At 36.7% G+C, this 23,385-nt stretch overlaps 1 protein-coding gene across 1 annotated transcript; it reads left to right on the top strand.

Annotated features, from left to right (window-relative positions):
- Nucleotides 1-11,611: 11,611 nt before the first annotated feature.
- Nucleotides 11,612-22,794, top strand: LOC107565602 (thiamin pyrophosphokinase 1-like). Its single transcript, XM_016250864.1, has 5 exons — nucleotides 11,612-11,634; nucleotides 12,376-12,448; nucleotides 14,835-14,930; nucleotides 18,350-18,496; nucleotides 22,522-22,794. The coding sequence occupies exons 1-5, from the start codon at nucleotides 11,612-11,614 to the stop codon at nucleotides 22,792-22,794; spliced, it is 612 nt and encodes a 203-aa protein (XP_016106350.1).
- The last annotated feature ends 591 nt before the right edge of the window (nucleotides 22,795-23,385 follow it).

Here is a 23,385-nt window from a genome sequence, read left to right as displayed (position 1 = left end):
TTTCTCAGAACTGCTGGACTTGAAGGAGGCCTCAGGAGTATCCCGCTTGCCAGAGTGCTTTCAGAGGACTTAACTCCTAATCCATCACCTTTTGTCAGTGCCTGACAGGCCAGATTCATCTCAGGCCTCTAAATTGGGTACTTCTCTCCCCTCCAGAACAGTTTACAATTGTTTTCTTTTGTTTGGGTTCCTTTGTGTTCTACAACCTAAAAATAACACTGAGTCTCAGACTCTCCAAGCACCGAAATCACAACTGAGTGATGGGACTTAACACATAATGGTGCATTTGTTTATTTTAAAATGAAAATTCTGTCATTATTTACTCACTCTCATGGCATTCCAAACTTCTGTTTTGTTATTTTGATACCTAAAAAAAAAGCACAATAAAAGTAGTTCATGTGATTATATTCAGGGAAGACTTCTGAAGCTATGTGATAGCTTTGTGCAGTGAATACACTGAACTTAGACTAGGAATGTAGTGTATGACTTGTATAGACTATTTTGATACCTTTGGTGCCTTTACATTTGGAAAAATCAGTAATTTTGAGACAGTGTTTGTCTTTTGTTAAAGGAATATTCCAGGTTTGATACAAGTTAAGCACTATTAGGAGCATTTGTGGTGTAATGTAGATTACTGCTAATAATAATAATAATTTTCAGTCATTCCATGTTATTTTGCAAAAAATCAAAAAGTGAGATTACTGTATTACATTTACTGTATGGAAGTGAATGGTGCCAATTTGGGGGTATTTAAAAACAAAAATGTGAGACTAATGATTGTCATTTTAGTGTTATGTTGTCATGTCAATGAAGTTGTAAAATTGAATGTACAAAGAAAAAGGCTAGTAAGTGTTAGTAAGTTTTTTTTTCACACTAAAATCATGTTAATATGCCTATAGTTTATTTATGCTAGCAGTAAGTATTTTATTGTTTACAGATTGGTCCCATTCACTTCCGTTTAAGTTCCCCCAAAAATGAAAACTCTGAACCTGTATGAGTTTCTTTCTTTAGTGGAACATAAAAGAAGATATTCACTTCCATAGTATGGGGTGGGGGTGGGGGGGGGATACACTGGAAGTCAATGGCTACCTGCAACTGATTTGTTACCAGCATTTTTTTAAATATTTTTATTTTTGGGTGAACTAATTAATGTTAGCAACTTTAAACAAAACCAAATGGTACTTTAATAATCTTCAATCAGAATTGATTCGGATTAACGCATATTTTTGTATACGCATATTTAGTCTTTTTATGGTGTCACAATGATTATTAATATCTTTAAATTACTGAAAACATGCAACACACTTCTTGTGCACTTCTTTAAATCTGAAATGAATAAGCATGATATTGTCGTAAGACGCTTGAGCCAGTAAAATAACATATTGTGGATTTAAATAGGAAAACAAAGCAAATGAGAAGATAAAATGGATATATATTAAGCCACGTACAATAGAGCTGCTACTTCAAAACAGCTGGTTTATTGTGATGGCAGGCATATTTAAGAGAGTGAAAATGCCTTCGTAGGGAGCTAATGATACATTCTGCGTACTGCCAGTAAAGTATGTTTCGACTGCGATGGTCAGAAGCTTGTTGTTTTGAGCTTATCAGCTTGCAGCAGCACTGCCAAAGACACCTCAAAGGACGTTCCAAAAAATAAACAATATCTTTTGAATGCACACATACAGCAGGCCCTGTTCCATGTCACATCCATCAGTTCTCTTGTACCTGTCATTGCTTTACTCTGTATGCTTTTGTTGTCATCTGTAGATTTTTTTTTTTTCCAGAGCTGCCAGAAGAGAGTATAGAAGCCTTCTCCAGACAGTTAGCCATATGCGGTGACAATAGGGAATATCTATTAAATGGAAATTAATTGGGATCTGGGCAACAAGCAAAATATTCCATATTTGGAGATGAATATCATCAGCCGACGCAGTGTTTTTTTTTGTTTCTGCTTAGATTAAATGAAGGAATTCACAGTTTTGAAGGAATTAAAGGGGATTGTTCAGGCCAAAATAGCATTTCTGTCTTCTGCTTACCCTCATGTCATTCCATAACTAATTCAGATATTTTTAATGAATCGGTTGGTCAAGTTCACAAAACTAATCTAAATAATTGTAATTTGTTGAATGATTTTGTCATTTTCATTTGGAAAAACAATGGTCTGAATGATTCATATATTTTCAGTTAATTGCTTTATCATTTTCCAAAATGATCTGAACGATTCAGATTTTTAAGTGAATCAGTTGATCTAGTTCATAAAACTGGAATGCATGATTCAGATCATTGTAATTAATCAGCTAATCCAGTTCTCAAAACTGATCTTAATAATTTGAATATTTTTGCTTTATTCAGTTCTCAAAACTAAACTGAATGATTCAGATCTTTTAGTGAATCACTTGATGTAGTTCTCAAAGCTGATCTTAATCATTTTAATGTTTTGAACAAATTGTTTGATTCAGTTTGAAAAATGCTCTGAATGATTTAGATATATTTATTAATAGCTTGATTTACTTCACAAAACTCAATTATTAAAATCTTTGAGCAAATCAGTCGATTCAGTTCACAGAAAAAAAAACTGAATGATTTAGATATCTTCAGTGAATCCAAATCATTCACAAAAATGATCAATGGTTTGTTCATTAATAGAACTGATTCAGCTGTTCAATTTACTGACTCAGTGATCATTTGCCAGTGTTACCAACTCATTGGAAGAAAAGATTATCAATGAATTACAACATAAAATGCGCTCTGTTTCTCACACAAGAGTTATATGACCAGAAGACTTGAAATGTAGCACATAAGTCATTTGAAACACTTTCAAAACTAATCTAAATAATTGTAATTTGTTGAATGATTTTGTCATTTTCATTTGGAAAAACAATGGTCTGAATGATTCATATATTTTCAGTTAATTGCTTTATCATTTTCCAAAATGATCTGAACGATTCAGATTTTTAAGTGAATCAGTTGATCTAGTTCATAAAACTGGAATGCATGATTCAGATCATTGTAATTAATCAGCTAATCCAGTTCTCAAAACTGATCTTAATAATTTGAATATTTTTGCTTTATTCAGTTCTCAAAACTAAACTGAATGATTCAGATCTTTTAGTGAATCACTTGATGTAGTTCTCAAAGCTGATCTTAATCATTTTAATGTTTTGAACAAATAGTTTGATTCAGTTTGAAAAATGCTCTGAATGATTTAGATATATTTATTAATAGCTTGATTTACTTCACAAAACTCAATTATTAAAATCTTTGAGCAAATCAGTCGATTCAGTTCACAGAAAAAAAACTGAATGATTTAGATATCTTCAGTGAATCCAAATCATTCACAAAAATGATCAATGGTTTGTTCATTAATAGAACTGATTCAGCTGTTCAATTTACTGACTCAGTGATCATTTGCCAGTGTTACCAACTCATTGGAAGAAAAGATTATCAATGAATTACAACATAAAATGCGCTCTGTTTCTCACACAAGAGTTATATGACCAGAAGACTTGAAATGTAGCACATAAGTCATTTGAAACACTATTGTGATACTTTTATGATACTACTTTGTCGTTTTAGAGCTTGACAATTCCAGTCCTCATTTACTTTCATTATCTTGAAAAGACATGGGCATGCATAAATGATGAGTTTTTGTGTGAACTATGAAAACTGTTGAGTTGACCAAAACCTACAATGTGTATCTAATGATACTTGGATATCAGGCTGCGCATTGTGGCATCTGGTTGTTTTTTATACTCATTTGTGAGCAATGGCTGATTGGTTTAGACCAACGTCCGCACATTCCCTGAAGTCTTTTTGATGCAGGACCGGAACACATTTCATATGTCTGTCAGACCTCTGTCCTTGCCTAATTACATGCATCCACAGTAATTATTCATTTTTAATCTTCCTGTGCAAACAGGAGCTGACAGGGAGAGAAATCTTCAGAGGAGCTGGTGCCCAGATCAAGACATATACTGTTATTATCTCACAGTGCCTTAAATGTAATTACTGCATTGACCTTTCCCAGTACTTTGATTAGTTTAGAAAGCTCAGCTTTATTTAAACTGAAGCAGTGAACACACTATTCCTTAGAGCTCATGAAACATACTATGCTTTATTCTGCCATTTGCAGATGGTATCGGCCATTATGATGAAACAGATTTCTAGTCCCAGACTACCTGGATTATCAACAGTGATTGCTCTCTGGATAATCTTCCAATGTTCAGATTCTTATTAACTGTTACATTGGTGTATATACAGTTCTCTTAATATGGCTACTGTTAAGAGAGAGAGAGAGCTGTGAGAGCTTCTCTCTGAAAGATGAATTAGTTATTTTAATTGCTTTGGCTTTCATAACTTTCATATTTATATTATATTATTGATTTTAAAAAATGAGCATATTATAATGATTTCTTAAAGATTATCTCATACTGGAGTAATGCATGCTGAAATACAGTTTAGCCATCACAGCAATGAATTACATTTTAAAATGCTACATTTTAATTTGTTTCAAAAAGAAAATGGTTATTTTAAATTATTCAATTATTTTAAAACAAATAAGTGCAGCCTAGGTGAGCATAAGAGACTTCTTTAGAGACCTATATTTTATTTTATTGACAGTGAACCTTAATGAAAGCGCAGTAGCAGGTTTTGAATGATGCAGTTGCTTCATAAAATATGAATCTATGCAATGAATGTTAAAGCTGTAAAGACGTTTCTGACAGTAATTTATTATTTCACACCATATTTAAACGCAGCCATACTCTGCACTTTTATAACATTTTATTATCCTCTTATAGTTCACTTGTGATGTTAGTAATTTAGGCTTTTTGCAACTGAAATTTACCACTACAGAACTATTTTACAATTAAATGGCTTGTTTTTTTGCCATTCCTTTAAGACTTCTATGTGTGAATGACTTCTGTTATGATTGGCTAGTCTGTCCACATGTGAAATAAGTAATAATGCTTAAGAAAAGTTTCAACAAACAACCATGAAATGTGTATTTGTTAAAGGGGTCATATGATGCTGCTAAAAAGAACATTATTTTGTGTATTTGGTATAATGAAATGTGTTTATGCTGTTTAAGGTTAAAAAACACATTATTTTCCACATACTGTACATTATTGTTTCTCCTCTATGCCCCGCCTTTCTGAAACGCGTCGATTTTTACAAAGCTCATCGGTCTGAAAAAGCGAGGTGTGCTCTGATTGGCCAGCTATCCAATGCGTTGTGATTAGACGAATTCCTCAAGCGTGTGACGGAAATGTTACGCCCCTTACCATATTGTGATGCCTGCGGCAACCACATGTGACGACCCCGGGCTGGACTCCGCTTCGTCCACGGTGAAAGCCGATCTGGCGATCGACAGCGCAAAGTTGAAGTATTTCCTCAGCGACCAGCACGGATCAGCTCTAGACATGACGAAGCGATATCGTCCTTTTGGAAGGCCAAACAAAGTAGTTTCGCTTTCACAATGAAGCACACAGCGCCTTCACAACGTGGCAACAATACTACAGTGAGAATAAAAGTTACGCCTTCTTTCTTTGCGTGAACATTTGGGCGGCGTTATGCAAATCTTCCCAGATAGTGACGTAGGTATGTGGGGGCGTGTTAGAACGAGCCGTTTTAGGTAGGTGTGGCTGACTCTTAACTTTTATAAAGAATATCTCTTTGGATTTGAGACTTTAGTCTTTGCAACTTTACAGATCTTCTTTATGCACCAAGAGCTTGTAACACTCCAAAGAGAAAAGAAAAATGGAAATCGCATCATATGACCCCTTTAAGGTTGTATAATCATGGACTTGTGACATCATTACCGTGACTATGCATATGTAGCAGGGAAATTAAATATGCATATTCGGACACAGGGTACGTCATCTATGGTTGCTCAGTAATGTACAGTACTCCATCTTGCTACGCGTTGTGCTGGTGTAGTTATTCTGAAGTACTTGTGTGACCTTTGCTGATTATGAAGGAGTCAAAAATGAATTCTGAGGCATAATCAAAACCTGGTCGTCTGTTCAGATGATCCACTCAGGAGGGGCGGCTTTATGATTTCACCAGACTGTCTGTAATGAAGCAACAGCTGAAGAGGTCTCTTGATATTCTGAGGGGTGTGTGAAACTGCCAGGCATAAAGCAGGCGATCTGTTATTTAAAGGGATAGTAGACCCAAAAATGAAATGTTGATGTTTATCTGCTTACCCCCAGGGCATCCAAGATGTAGGTGACTTTGTTTCTTCAGTAGAACACAAACGAAGATTTTTTTAACTCAAACCGTTGCAGTCTATCAGTCTTATAATGGCAGTCAATAGGCTCCACGGCTTCGAGAGTAAAAAAAACATGCACAGACAAAACCAGATTAAACCCTGCGGCTCGTGACGATACATTGTGGTCTTAAGACACAAAATTATCAGTCTGTGCAAGAAACTGAACAGTATTTATATCATTTTTTTTTACCTCTGATCCACCGCAATGTCTGAGCACGTTCAGAACATCCTAGTAGACATAGATATATATAAGTAGATGCCTCATTAGTGACTGTTTCTATGGGCCGCGATACGTTCCAAAATGGCGGACGCGTCAACTTATCTGGAGCGGTCGAATAGGGCATATACACATATCTATGATAGTAGACGCATGTGCGGAAGCGATCTATCGCGCGAATACGTCACTCATTATTTACACAGTGCAGAGAGATTGCGGACATGTTCACTGCACTGCGATGATCTAAAGATATTTAGAAGTACAGGTCATCACAATGGAAGACGATTTTGATATATCACGTTTGACGTCACGCGCCGAATGTTGTGAACGTGCTCAGGACAGTTGGACATTGTGGTAAAGGTAAAACAGGTAGAGGTAAAAAATTATATAAATACTGTTCAGTTTCTTGCACAAACCGATCATTTCGTGTCTTAAGACCTCAATGTCGTCTGAGCACGTTCAGAACATCCTAGTAGACATAGATATATATAAGTAGATGCCTCATTAGTGACTGTTTCTATGGGCCGCGATACGTTCCAAAATGGCGGACGCGTCAACTTATCTGGAGCGGTCGAATAGGGCATATACACATATCTATGATAGTAGACGCATGTGCGGAAGCGATCTATCGCGCGAATACGTCACTCATTATTTACACAGTGCAGAGAGATTGCGGACATGTTCACTGCACTGCGATGATCTAAAGATATTTAGAAGTACAGGTCATCACAATGGAAGACGATTTTGATATATCACGTTTGACGTCACGCGCCGAATGTTGTGAACGTGCTCAGGACAGTTGGACATTGTGGTAAAGGTAAAACAGGTAGAGGTAAAAAATTATATAAATACTGTTCAGTTTCTTGCACAAACCGATCATTTCGTGTCTTAAGACCTCAATGTCTCGTCATGAGCCGCAGGGTTTAATTTGCTTTTGTCTGTGTATGTCTTTTTTACTCTTAAAGCCAAGGAGCCCATTGACTGCTATTATAAGACTGATAGACTGCAATGGTTTGACTTAAAAATCTTCGTTTGTGCTCTACTGAAGAAACAAAGTCACCTACATCTTGGATGCCCTGGGGGTAAGCAGATAAGCATCAAATTTTTTTGGGTGAACTATCCCTTTAAGTCCTAAGTGGGCTTATTGAAGTAAAAAATAGAGTGAAATTTGTGCTGCGCAAAATGAAGCCAATATGAAGCTCCCCTGTTGATGAACACATCATTTATTAGCAAAGAGAGGCTGCATCAAAATACAAGATTAAGGATTTAAATGTAGTTTTGTTCTTGAATTTAACTTGGGAGCCCCATTTTCACCTTCCCACATTCTCATTGATGTTATTTTAGAGTGTGTAACAAGGAAAAAACAAGAAAGCCGGAGCGATAACTCTGATTTCGTCTGTCTGTCTTGTCTATTTGGGCTGTGACAAAATGAATGAAGCATCTGATGCGACAGGGTGTCTGGTCTCAGGCTCTCCCATTGGCTTTGGTCTTGACCTTCTGGAATTACTTCAATTCTTAATTCTAATTTTCTCCGTGCCGGTCCAAATCGAGTTGTTTTTCAAAAAGGTATAGTCCCTGCATTACGATTAACTTTAAGTGACACTTTAATTTGAATGTAAAAGAGGTGTATTTTGCCTCCAATTTGAGCTCTGAGGTGGGAAGGAGCTGTTTTGCTGATAAAATGTCAAAAGGAAAGGTTTCGTTTAGCTTCACCTTAATGTGGCTGCAGAACTGTCACTGCTGAGGGTTATTTATGGTTTCCTGTTTAACTGGGAGTCTGTTGGAGAGGACACAACGGGAAACTTTTAAACCGTTTGTTGCTTTGAATTGCTTTTTCCCACACATTGAACTCTGGATCTAGAAGCATTCTAGATGATCAAATGTTTTTTAATAGGGGTGCATAATACAGTTAATAGGGGAACAAATTATATAACCATGTTTAACCTTAACATGATATAATATGCTTGATCACTTGCGGATTTACATTTCACAGTTCTGTTAATGGTTTTCGCATGTTCATCTATCCAACCGATACGGAATATATTACTAAAATACACTGACAGAGTTTCATGAGCTACTTACTACTTAGTGACAGCACAACAGTTCATACTTTTAAATGAATACAAAACATACAATGTGACCAATGTACTCTGATTCCTGAAGAAATGAGTCTTGTGAGTCACTTCTTTTTAGAGAATCAAATAGATGCAGTCGGTGCACCAGTGTAGACCGATTTCTGAATGAATGACTCTCCAAAGCGACTCTTCTTTTTAGTGAATCAGACACATACAGCATAACCAGTGTAGTCTGATTTTTGAACGAATGACTGTTTTGAGCCTGTTCTTTTAAAGGGGTCATATGATGCGATTTAAATTTTTCCTTTCTCTTTGGAGTGTTACAAGCTCTTGGTGCATAAAGAAGATCTGTATAGTTGCAAAGACTAAAGTCTCAAATCCAAAGAGATATTCTTTATAAAAGTTCAGAGTCAGCCACACCTACCTAAAACGTCTCGTTCTAACACACCCCCACATATCTACCTCACTATGTGGGAAGATTTGCATAACGCCGCCCAAATGTTCACGCAAAGAAAGAAGGTGTAACATTTAGTCTCACTGTAGTTTTGTTGACGCTTTTTGTTGAAGATATCCGACGATATCCGCTTTCTACAAATCAGTGGTTGTTGTTTTTACAACACTGTTCCAGAACAGTTTAACCCAAATATCCAGATGGGTGCAGCGCATTTTATGGAGGACTGTTTACTGATCCTGGGAGAATAACATTAGACTAAAATGCCGGCAGTTCTGACTCACGTAAGTACGTTTTCATTTAAAGGATTTGCCACTGATGATTCAAACGCGAGTTTTGGGCAGTAGAGTAGCACTTGTTGTTTTTCATTTCTATGATCACAAATGCAGACAGAGTTTTATGTTTACGTGGCGCGATGCAATGCAACGTAACGCGTAAAAAGGCAGTATAAGTCATTATAATCAGTAATTATGTCCCCACTGGATGCAACAAATGCCTCATTTGTAATGGGTTTTAATGTTTTTGTCTCGTCGCCAGGGGCGGATTTAGTGAATTGGGGGCCCCAGGCAAACTATAGGAATGGGGCCCTATACATTTGCACACATTTTCCTAGATCAACCTTGAGGTTCCAGTTTGTTGTTTTCAGCGTAAGCCTGTGTGCAAAGGCTGTCTAATTCTAAACTTTAAAATACATTTATTTTTAGTTGTTTTAACTACAAATTTAAATAAAACTGAAAAAATAATTAAAAGGCAATTATACATTTACACACCTAAAATACATATATCAAGAGCATGCTCACAGATGAGAACAAAACAGCGTTGGATAAAGAGGATTAAAGCCCTGCACAGATCTCAAATATAGGCCCTATAGCCCGTCTTTTTTCCCCTTTTCCCAAAAAAAGCTTATTAAACTCTTTCATTATGTAATCCCTGCATTTCTCTCTAAAGGCACATCCAATTAGGAGATGGCGAGTCATAATTCCGTACAGTTAAAAAATAAAAACACTAATTATAATGGCATATATGCAAAACTTTGTCCTATAATTGTATAGCTGCTTTTTCTGATTTTTATGTTGCTCTGTTCTGAATACCTTAAAATTTAAAGAATTTGCTGCAACGCAATTTTGTATGATATGTTAATTATTTATATTTTTTATCCATGCAGCAAATGCTTTAAAATTACTTTATTGCATTCCAGACGCTTTTAAAGTACTTTTCACTATACATTTTACGGGTAGCTTGAATGTAAAAATTGACTTTGGCATGCAAAAGACTGATAAATTCATAATTAACGGCATGGGTTCAGGTGACAGAAATACGGGACACACAGGCCTATAATAACTGCTGAAATTTTTGCGGGGCAAATCTCAGATCAGTCTGAGCGCTCATGGTACTCACAGTGCGTACCGCCCTACACCTGCAGGCGCCACTGACTGGACGGTTGTCGTGGTAATAAACACCGTAAACAGCAAACGTTCGCGTGTCCGCGCTTAATGCGCATATCCTACATTAAAAGCATTTTAGGGGGCCCTTGGCTTTTGGGGGCCCAAGGCAGTCGCCTACCTTTGCCTTAATGGGTAAGTCCGCCCCTGCTCGTCGTTCCGGCCGAGACACGGCATCAACAGTATGTGAGGGGCGTAACATTTCCATCTCACGCTTGAGGTATTCGGCCAATCACAACGCACTGGATAGCTGGCCAATCACAGCACACCTCGCTTTTCAGAACGATGAGCTTTGTAAAAATCAACGCGTTTCAGAAAGGCGGGGCATAGAGGAGCAACAATAATGTACAGTATGTGGAAAATAATGTGTTTTTTTAACTTTAAACCGCATAAACACATTTCATACACCAAATACACAAAATAATGTTCTTTTTAGCAGCATCATATGACCCCTTTAAATGAATAAAAAACATAGTGCAACCAATGTACTCTGATTCCCGAACGAATGACTCTACAAATCAGTACTTTTTAGTGAATCAAACACATGCGGCGTGACCAGTGTAGTCTGATTCCCGAACGAATGACTCGTGTGAGTCAGTGCTTTTTAGTGAATCACACAGATACAGTACAACCAATGTAGTCAAGTTCCTAAACAAATTACTCTTGTGAGTCTGTGATCTTTTTAGTGAATAAAAAATAAAATAAAAATTCCAAGGCAACCAATCTAGTCTGATTCCTGAACAAATTACTCTTATGAGTGTGTTCTTTTTGGTGAATCAAACAGATACTGTGCAACCAGTGTAGTCTAACTCCCAGGTGAATGACTCTTGTGAGTCAACTCTTTTAGGTGAATCAAAAATATACAGTGTGACCAGTGTAGTCTGATTCCAGAACAAATGACTCTTGTGAGTCAGTTCTTTGTAGTGAATCAAATAGATTTCAACCAGTGCAAAAATGTTTACTTGGTATTCTTGTTTAAAATATAATTTAGTCCAAGAACTGGATTCCTTTTATGTTGAATCTAAAAAGACTGTCATTTTAAAAGTCTTTTAAAGAATTGTTTGAAATTTGTTATTGAAATGATTTCATCATTTGGCAGCGGAGTTGTATTTCTTTTTTCCAAAATAGTTGCTATTTAAAAGTACTAAAAGAACAATGCCGTTTGTGAAATTTGAATGGTAGTAATATTGATGATTTTCTTAGCAAACTTAGTGTAAGTTTAGTGTCATTGAATTGGCTTTTATTCCCCACACAACCTGTTTTTAACATAGCTACTGTATATTTGCACGCCGGTGTGCTCCTCCTCATTGGGCCTCAGATTCAGCCGTGAGATGAAGATAGTGCTCCTGTAATCCACTGCAGTGTTACTCTTAAACCAGCTCAGCGGCACATCTCTGCTCATTCAGCGGCTACATGCACCACCTAGCAGAGCGTGAAATCGTAACATCAAGTCTTTATGCTTTGATGCCTACCGATACCCACGCTGCCTTTCTGCTCTCAGGGAATAAAACGAAAGAAGCCGCGACATGATCTGCCTTTATCAAAATGAATACTCTGCCCATCTGAGCAAAGAAAATCTTGTTATTGCCTCCATATATATCGTAAATCTATGTTGCAGAAGTTTGGTGTGAGGTGTACAGCGACGGCAGAGTGTGCATCAATTCTCTCAACCCCTCACTGTGTCAAGTGGCTGTCTGTGCCGCTTTTGTCATGACTGGGGACAGATAGTGCTGTGACTGGCAGGCGTTGAATGGCTCTGGTGGGGTCCTGTCACTGAAGCTTTCCATGGCTCGTGTCAGAAACACACCTTCATTTCACATAAATAAAGGATCTGATGGCTGCACAAATTGTGCTCATTTACCCATCACCATCTCCTCCCGCTCCCTTTCTCATTAGTTTTTCTCTCTCTTCCCATGAAGTTTTCTCCCAGACTACATAAATGGAGACTTTGATTCAATCCTGCCAGAGGTCAAGGCATTTTACACAGAAAAGGTAAGCTTACTCTCTCTGGGACTCTCTTGTGGTGTCTCTTTTACTTTCTTTTATGTCCATATGTATGAACATTCTTCATTCCATTTTACTACAGTATCTGTATTACTACATATTCAATTGTTTTGGGGTTTATTCCCATACCAGAAATGCTTTGCAGGTACATTCTAATACATTATGCTTGCTAAAATGCTCAAAGCAATAATACAAATCTAGCATGTAACTCTAACCATATGACTGACCATTGTTAAATAGCATTATTGCATTTATTGCTATCTAGACTGGTTGGAAATCATGAGATTAGTTGTGATTTAGTTTCTCCAAATATTTCCATAAACTGTTCTAATTTGCTTCAGCTTCAGTATAATGAGTATAAAAAATGTGATTGTTTAATTTTGGAAGCATATTGTCTTTTAATTTCACACACTTCATTCAGTATAACTGGGCTTTGTACATTAAAATGTATATCTGCTTTTATAATTTAGGATCATAGCACCATATTTGAGGGTTATATTTTAACATCATATTTAGGGGACCTTGACATTAAAAAAGTGTAAAAGCCACTTGCGTAGAGCATGAAACTATCAAAATTAAATAGACATTTAGATTCCAAAATTGTCAGTTTTCTTATTTAGCCTATTTTGTGTTAATATCTTTGCATACTATTTGGCCTATGAAGTTGATTGTAATATTAATGAATTTCAATGTTTGATTTTACGCTTTTTGGACTTTGGTATGACAAAGAATTTTGGTCTTGGTTCCTGATATAAATTTATGTTAAATATTAATGCAAGGTCTGTGCAAGATTATGTATGGGCTGACACACTTTCTGATTGAACTGATTGGGCTGACACATTTTCTGATTGAGATTCATATTTTGTCCTTGTCAGCCATGCCCCCCAGCCACTCATTTCCTCAAGTCATGTAGATTTCACAGATTCACACCACTGACTTTCTGTCATTCTGGAAAGGTGCAGTGTGGTGTGGTATCAGTCTAGTGGCTAAAGCTCTTAACAAAGCTGGCGAACCTGTGAAGTGAAGTGTTACAGAGAAGCCTCCACTGTGCCCTTGAGCAAAGCACATAACTGCACTCTTCTCCTGTGGGGCCGTCTCTGAAATTAGTGTACTGTACGTCAGTTTGAATGAAAACCATCTGCTAAGTAATGAGTACCAGAGGTTATTTGCGTTGTTATAATCCTGCATACATGCATTTTTATGTCATTCCTAAGCTGGTGTATGCAGCTTTCAGGGGAACCAAAGTTTGACAGACCATGACGCCTGAATTTAAATGGGTTTGAAAAGGAATAAAAACCAGAGTGATGCTCTGTGGAGGATAAAGGAAATATCAAGCCGCAACAGAAACAAGCTTCTCGGCTGACGTTTGGGTGCGGGATTTTGTGATACCTGCTGCGAATGAGAAGTCACCTGCGACAGCCGTATATACAGCCGTTGGAGGAAACTGAGACTGGAAACGAGAGACGTTCACCTCTGCCCTTCCTGACATTCAAAGGATTCACACAACAAGAGATCCCATTTACAAAACACAAAGTGTGATCATACAAAAAGCAACTGGAGGTGCTTGTTTGGAGAAGGCAGTCTTTAAAGTTTCTTTTTAAAACTTTTTTACAGTTAAAGAGGCTCTTGTTTTCCCTTTTAACCCCATTTTTATCCAAATACTTGATCTGATTTTGTCAATTGCATCAAATTCTGAAATATTTGAATACTTGTGGTGGTCATCAATGAGATGAGATGAGATTTTTTTTTAATGATTTAATGCTCACCAACGCTGCATTTGTGTAATTAAAAATGCAGTTAAAACAATATTCTGAAATATTATTACAATTGAAAAACTGTTTTAATATATTTTGAAATATATTCCTATTTGTAAAATATATTTATATTTGTAATTTATTCCTTTGATAGCAAAGCTTTTAGCAGCCCATATTTCTTTTTATTATCAATGGTAATAGTTCTTAATATTTGTATTTTAATAAGGATGAATTCGGGTAAATTTGGGATGCTTTTTCACCATTGAGATGACTGGGAAAAATGTTCAGCTGAACCTGAATTTACCCTGTATACACAATTCTTAATATTTTTGTGGAAACCATGATTCTTCGATGAATAACAAGTGAATAAAAATAGCATTTATTTCACATAAATCTTTTGTAACATTATTATAAATGTCTTTACTGTCCTCTTTGATCAATTTAATTCGTCCTTGCTGAATAAAATGATCAATTCCTTTAAAAAAAATGTTACTGACCCCAAACTTATACAATAGTGTACATCCATAAAAACTTGAACCCAAAATTTTGATATTGAATTAAAAATCAATGTATTCATCAACTGCCGACATTGTCTTAAAATTTGACTTATTTTTCTCCAGAACTGCAAGATAATGGAAACGCCGGACCAGGATCTGACAGACTTCACTAAGTGCTTGGCCATTATGGTGGAGGAGATCAAAGCACAGAAATTGCAGGTTGGACTCCATCTCTCCTCAGCTGCATCTCTGTAAATCTGTCTGTTTCTTTTTTATGCTTCAGACCCATTCCCTAACTTTTTGACCTCATTTGCACCCAGTATTAATATCCATCTCAGGTGATCAGACCACAGGTGGTCAGTGTTTTGTGACTGGATTATTAAAACCCCATTCGGTGGCAGTCAGGAACATATGTGACTACTTTGCATTTGTAGCATAAAAATCCTCTAACATATTGCAACTCACTTGGCAGTCAACCATTGTGCTAAAACAATAGCTGTAAAAGAAAATAATGTTTAAAATAAAAAATATATATCCAATTTAGTTACCCAAGTAAAAAAGTAGTACCCTTTACCATACTTTTAAAAAGAGTACTTATTTAAAATACTTTAATAGAATTTACTTAACAGTGAACTGAATGTAATTGTCTTAGACACTTAGTTAAGTGCATTTTAATTGTAGTTGAATGAAAATGTATTATAGTTTAAATTTATATTAAATGCAGTTAGTTGAACTTCACAGTGATTTTTTTTGACCCACCTTAAGTATGACTTAAGTTCATCTTTATTTGTAATTTCATATGAATTTCCATTTAGCACATTTCAAATACTTGTAATATCGATCTACACACTACAGTTAAAATTATAATTAAGCACTTTACATGTGCTTTAGTATGTTAGTCAACACATCAGTGTGCTTCTACTCTCAAAAGATTATTAAAACAAGTATTTATAATGTGCTTTGAAAGTTTTAATTTGACAAAATGCACTTTTTAAGTTTGTTAAGAAACAGCCAGGAAATGGTGTTATCTTTCAGTTAAGGGACCTTTTTATTTCATTAATTTTATATTATCTGCCAGGACAGATTTTAAAAAAATATATACCTTCAAGATCTGAAATACTCTACATGTGCATATTCAGTACATTTAAGCGCACTTCTATTTCACAAGGGTTGTGCAGAAAAAAATGTCAATGTGCTTTTCAGAAGTAATTTTGTTTGCTAATTTATTTGACTTTTTGTGCTTTATCAACATGCACAAGGTAAGAGACCAAAGCAGTAAATGATGTATGTAGTCAAAATAATGGTCCAATCTCAAGTGGTCACTGAAAACTTATTTGAAATGCATGTTACTAGCAGGTTTAAACAGGGCCTTTGTGACTCCATTTCAAAGTGTGTTACTCTGTCACACTGGAATGCAGGAATATGTGTACTAAAATACAAAACCTAAGTACTGAGATGAGTACATTACAATAGTAAAAAAGTGGAACTCAAGTTAATTGTAAAAACAAAAAAGTCGGAAGGATAGCGGTTTCATTTTCACTCGTTTTTTTTATTTTTTATACCTGTCAAACATAAAAGGTGAGCTCACACCTCAGCTTCAGTGTGAATTCACATCCTACAGGAGCTGTCAGAGAGGTTTTGTATGGATATTGTATGTGTGTGCCTGTCTGCTCCTTTTCTAAACCCCAGCCTGAGCTCCAGGCTTGTCAGACTGTCTGTTGGTCCTCACAGAGATGCCCATCACCGTCACAGACACTCCAGAGTTTTACCAATATACGAGTCTCAAGCTCATTCTATATGCATACTACGGCCTTCTTGCTTCTTCCTATTGTGTTTATATTCACCTCTGTCTCTCAGCGCTACCTTTTGTGTCTTCAAGCACTCACAAAAGACAAGTAACACTTCTAAAAGTGAATAAGCTTTGTGCTGAAGGTCACTGAGGTAACGATCAGTCAGTCTTTGGATATCTAAAACATGAATACAAGTATTAAAATATTTATTTATCTGCTTGTTTTAAAGCGTCGACTCCAGTTTGTTGGTTTCAGCCTGCAAGTTTTTGCTGGAAATGTTTGAACTGATGTATTAAACTTTGCAGGTAAATACTTGCAAAGTACAGCATACTTTCACTTTATGACTTCAGACTCCAAGTACAAGTTGCGAACAAATCATAATTTCTGTTTCACTTTTAAGAAACGTTTTGCAATCAGTCCACATACAGTGGGGGAAAAAAGTATTTAGTCAGCCACCAATTGTGGAAGTTCTCCCACTTAAAAAGATGAGAGAGGCCTGTAATTTTCATCATAGGTATACCTCAACTATGAGAGACAAAATGAGAAAAAAAAAATCCAGAAAATCACATTGTAGGATTTTTAAAGAATTTATTTGCAAATTATGGTGGAAAATAAGTATTTGGTCAATAACAAAATTTCATCTCAATACTTTGTTATATACCCTTTGTTGGCAATGACAGAGGTCAAACGTTTTCTGTAAGTCTTCACAAGATTTTCACACACTGTTGCTGGTATTTTGGCCCATTCCTCCATGCAGATCTCGTAATTACAGAGGCACTGTAACATGAACAATTTATGTGTCAGATGCCTCATAAGTCCCGCTATTTAAATGAGCCAGTGGGGGCTGGCAGTGAAGAGTTGATTACCCTCTGTGCATTTTAAAGAGTTTTTTGTCACGTAGAGTTGTTGGATCTCACAGAGTAATGGGTACATTGCAGTATTCAGACAAATGGTCCCGGGAGCAAATATCAAAGACATTCTGCCAAGTCAACGTTTTCCGGTCCGCACTGTTCCCTCGGAATACTTTCCATAATGTATTACTCTGTTGTTTAGTGAAGACGGACATAATTTTTGGCTGCAGTGGGAAAGAAAAAGCTATGCTGCAACTTTGCAAAAGCACTTTCAGAACATTTATCATCAGCTTGCAGAACCTATGTCCCACAGTTGCTCATTTGTTTGTCTGTTCGTTCATTCATTCATTTGTGTATTTGTGTATTCGTTTGTTGAAGCAACAGCACTTTTAAAAAAATGTATTCCAGAGTTGCATAAATAAACTTGATCCACTACTTTGCACCCACGATTACTGATTTGTTTGACTGTTCGTTCATTCATTCGTTCATTTGTTTGTTTGTTTGTTCAATTGTTTGTCAATTTTGAACATTTATCCTGGAGTTGCATAAAGTCATCTCAATCTACATTTTTTGCTCCCACAATCACTCATTCTTTTGTTTGTTTGCTCATTAATCTGTTCATTCATTCATTTCTTTGTCCATTCATTCACTTTTTTAGTGAAGTAGCATTTTATGAAAAATATAGAGCACTTGGAGTTACATAAAAAAATGTGTGTTCGTTAATTTGTTTGTTTGTTTGCTCACTTGTTTGTTCATTTGTTTGTGCAATAGCATTTTAAGAACATCTATCCTGCAGTTTCTCTGCTGCTTTGCTCACACAATCATTCATTTGTTCGTTCATTCATCTGTTCGCTCATTCATCTGTTCATTTATTCGTTTGGATAGTTTTTGTACATTGTTTGTGCAACATCACCCACAATCACTCATTCATCTGATCAATTTGTTTATTCGGTGGTTAATTGATTTCTTTGTTTACTCATCTACCATCTTTTTGCAGATAGACACCATCGTAACCCTGGGTGGTCTTGGAGGCCGCTTTGACCAGATCATGGCCACGGTGGAGACCTTGTTTCATGCCCAGAAGATGACCGATCTGCCTGTGGTGGTTATACAAGACCGTTCTCTGGCTGTCCTCCTCCAAGAAGTAAACACTTCTCTCTCTCTCTCATTAGCATGTACTAATCAGTGTTTGCACTTGTGTGCTTTCGACATCCTGATTGCGGCACTTAATGATCAATGGTGATATTAAGCAATTAACAACTGCAGAGACACTTTACTGCCTCTTCTGCATTGTTTCCTGTTTGTGCACTTTTGAAAGGTCACAGCTCTTGATGCAAAAATGCGAAAGATATTGCTTTGTCAACATTTTAATTCAACACCACTATACAAAGCAAATAAAGGCATGTGAGAGATGCATGTGTGTATTTTATGATGTTTTAGAGATCACTGATCAGACCAGCTCATATTTGCACAATAACACCATATAGTACATGAAAAGCCCTTGTTTTGAACTTTGTAGACATGTACAGAGAATAGTAAGAGGTTTTAATCTTGTCCAACTAATAAGAAAACCTAACAGAATTGCTCGGACTACATTACTTTGCATTCTGTATGAGAATATTTAAACAACCTCTGAGGCTCAATGAGAATAGGACATTGAGATGATTATGAGAATCTTAATCTATCGGCTCTTGTAATGGGCCAGAAATTTAAATGAATGCATCGCAGTCTATATAAAGATATCCTTGACTGATTCAACCCCTCATAAAGCAGACTTATAAAACATGAATTCAGTTTTCTGTCTGTGCAGCACTTATTTACTGCTATTCCTGGCTTTTCAGAGACAGATCAGAATTAGTTTTAAATAGTCAAACTTTGAAGTATGCACAACGCACGTTTAGATTCAAATAAAATAGCATCGATCTTTCTCAGTGTAATAGGTGGTAATTATTACCTAAATAATAGTTATTGGAACATCCAGCCAATTTGCAAGAATATCTTTAATTTTGCATGATTCGTCGTTCATCATACTTTTAAGTAAGTGTGTGTGTAAGTAGACAACAATATACTGCTTTAGAAACGTGATAATTTAAAGTATTACAGTATTGAACTAGATTGTTGTTTGTGACGAGAACTGAGAACAGCATTACAAATAGTAGGTTACCAATGCCTCTGCGGGTGAGAAAGTTTTAAAATTAAGCTTTTCTGACAGTTGAGTTCTGCAGTGGAGGAGCGTATATGTGATTTTTGAGTCTCTCTCAACATGTTTATCAGATAATATTACATTTATAAACAATTCTAAAACTACCAGCTGCTCCAGACTGGTTTAAGATGGTTAGTGCTAATTTGGTTCTAAGCAAGCTGGCGGACTTAAGAATGTACTGCTCGCACTATTCTATTCAGGTACAATGATTGTGGTAAACACAATATAAGGTATAAGGTATTCATATGAATGGCATACTATATTTCAAATATTCTGAAGTCATACGATAACTTTAGACAGGGATTTAAAGTCCCCCTGTAGTCAAATATTTTATCCCTTAAAGGGGTCATATGATGCTTTTTTAAAGATCATTATTTTGTGTATTTGGAGTAACAGAATATGTTGACATGCTTTAATGTTCAAAAAACACATTATTTTTCAAATACTGTACATTATTATAGGTCCTCTATGCCCCGCCTCTCTCAAACACTTCGTTTTCTACAAAGTCCCTCCTTCCGACAAGCACAGTCTGCTCTGATTGGCCAGCTGACCCAGTGCATTGTGATTGGCCGAACACTGCAAGCACTCGTCGGAAATGTAACGCCCCTTACCATAATCGCGAGCTTCATCTTTCAAAATAAATGTAAAGACAGTAAATAATGTCATTAGTTTTACCATGAGTTCAAGTCCGAAAGGGGAACAGACACAGTAATGATGCAGTACACAAGCCACGGTTAAGACAGCTGACTCCACTTTGATGTGATGCTATCTAACATGCTGGAGAACATCATCAAAAAAATCTTCCTCCTACCTTATTTCTGTCCTGAGATATTGAATGTCAAATAAGACAGATATGAAAAATGTATCTTTCCTGAGCAACCACATTTTTATCAGCTATTTCTCAGCAGGAGAATGTCCAAATGAAATACTTTTTCCACTGAAAGTACAGAAAGTTTTCTATCAAACGATACCAACATTTTGGCTCTCCTTGCTATAGTCTTCGAGTTATGAGCCATTATTTTTGTGTATGTCACTCAGAAAAAACATCAGCTTCAGTGAGGCAAAAATGCCCTCAGGGCTTTAAGGGTTAATGTCACTTCTTGATGTCTCGCTATATTAATATTTTGACTGAGCAGATCTTAGTATTTCAAGTTCGTATTTTCCTTTTCTGAGATGCCAGCAGATTGTATGAGAACAGACTGTAACAAAAGCAGTTAGATTACCTTAAAAATTATGGAAAATAAAAATGCTGCCTAATTTATCCCTCTGAATACACAACAAATGCATGAAGTAACTGAACAAACTGTGAGAGATTAGATTGGCTTTTTAAGATATTATGAATGTTTGTGTTTTAGCTACATGAGCACGGCGCCTACCTGGTGGACAGCTTGTGGGATTGTGCGTCAGAGCTGCTGAAGGACTGGGAGAGTATGATCAGCCTGCTGCTGGATGAACCTTACCCTGGAGAGGAGGGTACATGGCTATCAAATCCACTCACTTTCATCTCTCACAGGGTTTTTTGTTTCTGGATCAGAATTTGGCTAAAAATATTTTTTTGCCTAAACTACTCAAACACATGAAACAAAACATACTTACAGTCGCTGATTCAGAAGCGCCAGATTGTCATAGCAAAGTCAGAATTACCTCCTCTCCTAGGTTCATGAAACGGTCGTCCATAAAATGCATTGCTGTTCTGTTGTAAGTAATCTTGAAGATTCCTAAATGCATCTACTTTCGGAAGGCCAAATAAAGTGCTTTTGCTTTCGCCTAGAAACACACTTAGTCTCCCTGACATGACTGCTTCAACACTGCTGTTACTGAAACCACGCCTTCTTTCTTTGCATGCACATTTGGGCGCATTATGCAAATATGCCCACATAGTGAGGTAGATATGTGGGGGTGTGTTAGAACGAGCCGTTTTAGGGGGGTGTGGCAGAGTCTTAACTTTGATAAAGAATATCTCTTTGGTTTTGAGACTTTAGTCTTTGCAACTTCAGGAATCTTATCTATTCACGAACAGCTTGTAACACTCCAAAGAGAAAGGAAAACTTGAAATCGCATCATATGACCCCTTAAAAACTTATCATTGAACATCAAAATGACATATTTAAATGTTTTTTCTTGTGAAAATAATTTTCTCATGCCTTAAAATAGCTTGAATGTAACTCTACACCCTTGCCTCATTTACTATACGCGGATCTATGAATATGCAAATTAATCCCGCCTCCACTCAGTCACACCAGCTAGGCCTCCTGATCCACTGAACTGTAGTAACCACAAAACAATGGCATACACGGATAATGACTGATAAAACTATGTTTTTACTAGCGGACAACTACAGTGAATACTGTAACATTCGTTAAAGTTACTTACTTGATGATGTTGTGTCCTAAAATGCCTTGAAGACTCGAATACAGGCGTTTGTGATTGTTAATTCGTGCCCGCGAGCATACGCATGTGAAGTGCTGCGGGAGAGGTGCGTCTGACTCCGGGCTACTTTTACACTGTTGCCACGGGTTATAATGCAAGTTAGCGGTTCTAAATTCACATTAAACCACAGCTTCATGGGATTTTTTGTTCTGATTTATTTTTAGTTTTGTCCTTGTATTGGTATATTTTGCATGCTAGTGATAGGAATCGATCCCTTGACGTGATTGGTTATTGGTTTGTGACGTAGCAAACCAAGGGCTGTTTCAAACCATATTTCTGGGTCAGCCTTTGGGAAACTACAGTTTTAAGGAGAAAATACTCAGCAATGGTGTTGATTAATAGATTGGCACATGGTTTGTCTAAAAGCATATTAAAAACACCATAAAGACAAATAAACAACATAAAAAACTTGATTTTCACTACAGGAGGACTTTAAAGGGGTAGTTCTGTCATTATTTTCTCATGTCTGCTAGATTTTCAAACAGAGTCTCATTCCATTCTATGACCTTCTCCTGCTCTTTTGCTCACACTTACAGGGCAGACAGCACCATCTGAACATGAACACTGGCTTGGAAGGGAAATGGTGTAGTCTGGTTCCTGTGGGCAGCCCTTGTCTAACTACCACTTCTGGGCTTAAATGCAACTTGGGTGAGTCACGTGCCTGTAGGCCACAAGTCTGTCCACCCACTCAAACACCAAACACGCACACACACACACACACACACACACACACAAACGGACATCCCAGAGGAATGTCTCCCAGTCTGCACCATTCTCTGTGCTCTATTTACATTGCCTGTCCTAGATAGGAGACATTAATTACCCCTGACAGCTCAAATCTCCAGCAAACTCCCACTGATGTTACAGTTGATGCAGTTTGTCAGGCCTAGATTTAGAAAGGGCTCACATTGACATCATTGTATTTTAGCTTCTCAATAGCATTTGCTTTTGAATTGTTCATTTTGTTTCATAAAATAAAAACACTATTTCCTCCAGGAATGGCCCATTGAGAGGATGGCTCCCGGATTAAACAAATGAAAAGAAACAAACAAGAAAAACTGTTTTGAGGTCTGTGCACTGTGTACTAGATATACTGCACTGTGCAATCCATCTTCACTTCAATGCTAGACAGTTTTTGCTTCCGTTTTAAATTAATTAAAGGAACATGGAGGATTTTTATGCTTTTCTGATATTAAATGTGAAGTGTGTATTTGCTGCATGACCAAGATCCCCAAAATCTTGCAGAAAGTATTATTTTCAAACAGGTTTCAAGCATTGTCTTTCATTGTTCAAAAAAACAAATGGTTTGAAGAACCTACACACTTCACCTTTAAGGATCAACTTTGCCTTTTTCTTTGAAACCGATTCAAACCTTGGTCATCTAAAAGCTTGTCTTGAGT

The sequence above is a fragment of the Sinocyclocheilus grahami genome, unplaced genomic scaffold (genome assembly GCF_001515645.1).
Source record: "Sinocyclocheilus grahami isolate Dianchi unplaced genomic scaffold, SAMN03320097.WGS_v1.1 scaffold1011.1, whole genome shotgun sequence".
Lineage (NCBI taxonomy): Eukaryota > Metazoa > Chordata > Actinopteri > Cypriniformes > Cyprinidae > Sinocyclocheilus > Sinocyclocheilus grahami.
Note: the sequence above shows the minus strand (reverse complement) of the source record. Positions and strands in the feature narration are given on the sequence as shown.

What these genes read in the sequence shown, in the direction of transcription:
- LOC107565602 (XM_016250864.1), top strand. Translation starts at nt 11,612, where the DNA reads ATGCCGTTTGTGAAATTTGAATG. An exon ending in AGGCATTTTACACAGAAAAG is followed by an intron (nt 12,449 to 14,834) that starts GTAAGCTTACTC and finishes ATTTTTCTCCAG; the next exon opens with AACTGCAAGATAATGGAAAC. An exon ending in TGGCTGTCCTCCTCCAAGAA is followed by an intron (nt 18,497 to 22,521) that starts GTAAACACTTCT and finishes TCACACTTACAG; the next exon opens with GGCAGACAGCACCATCTGAA.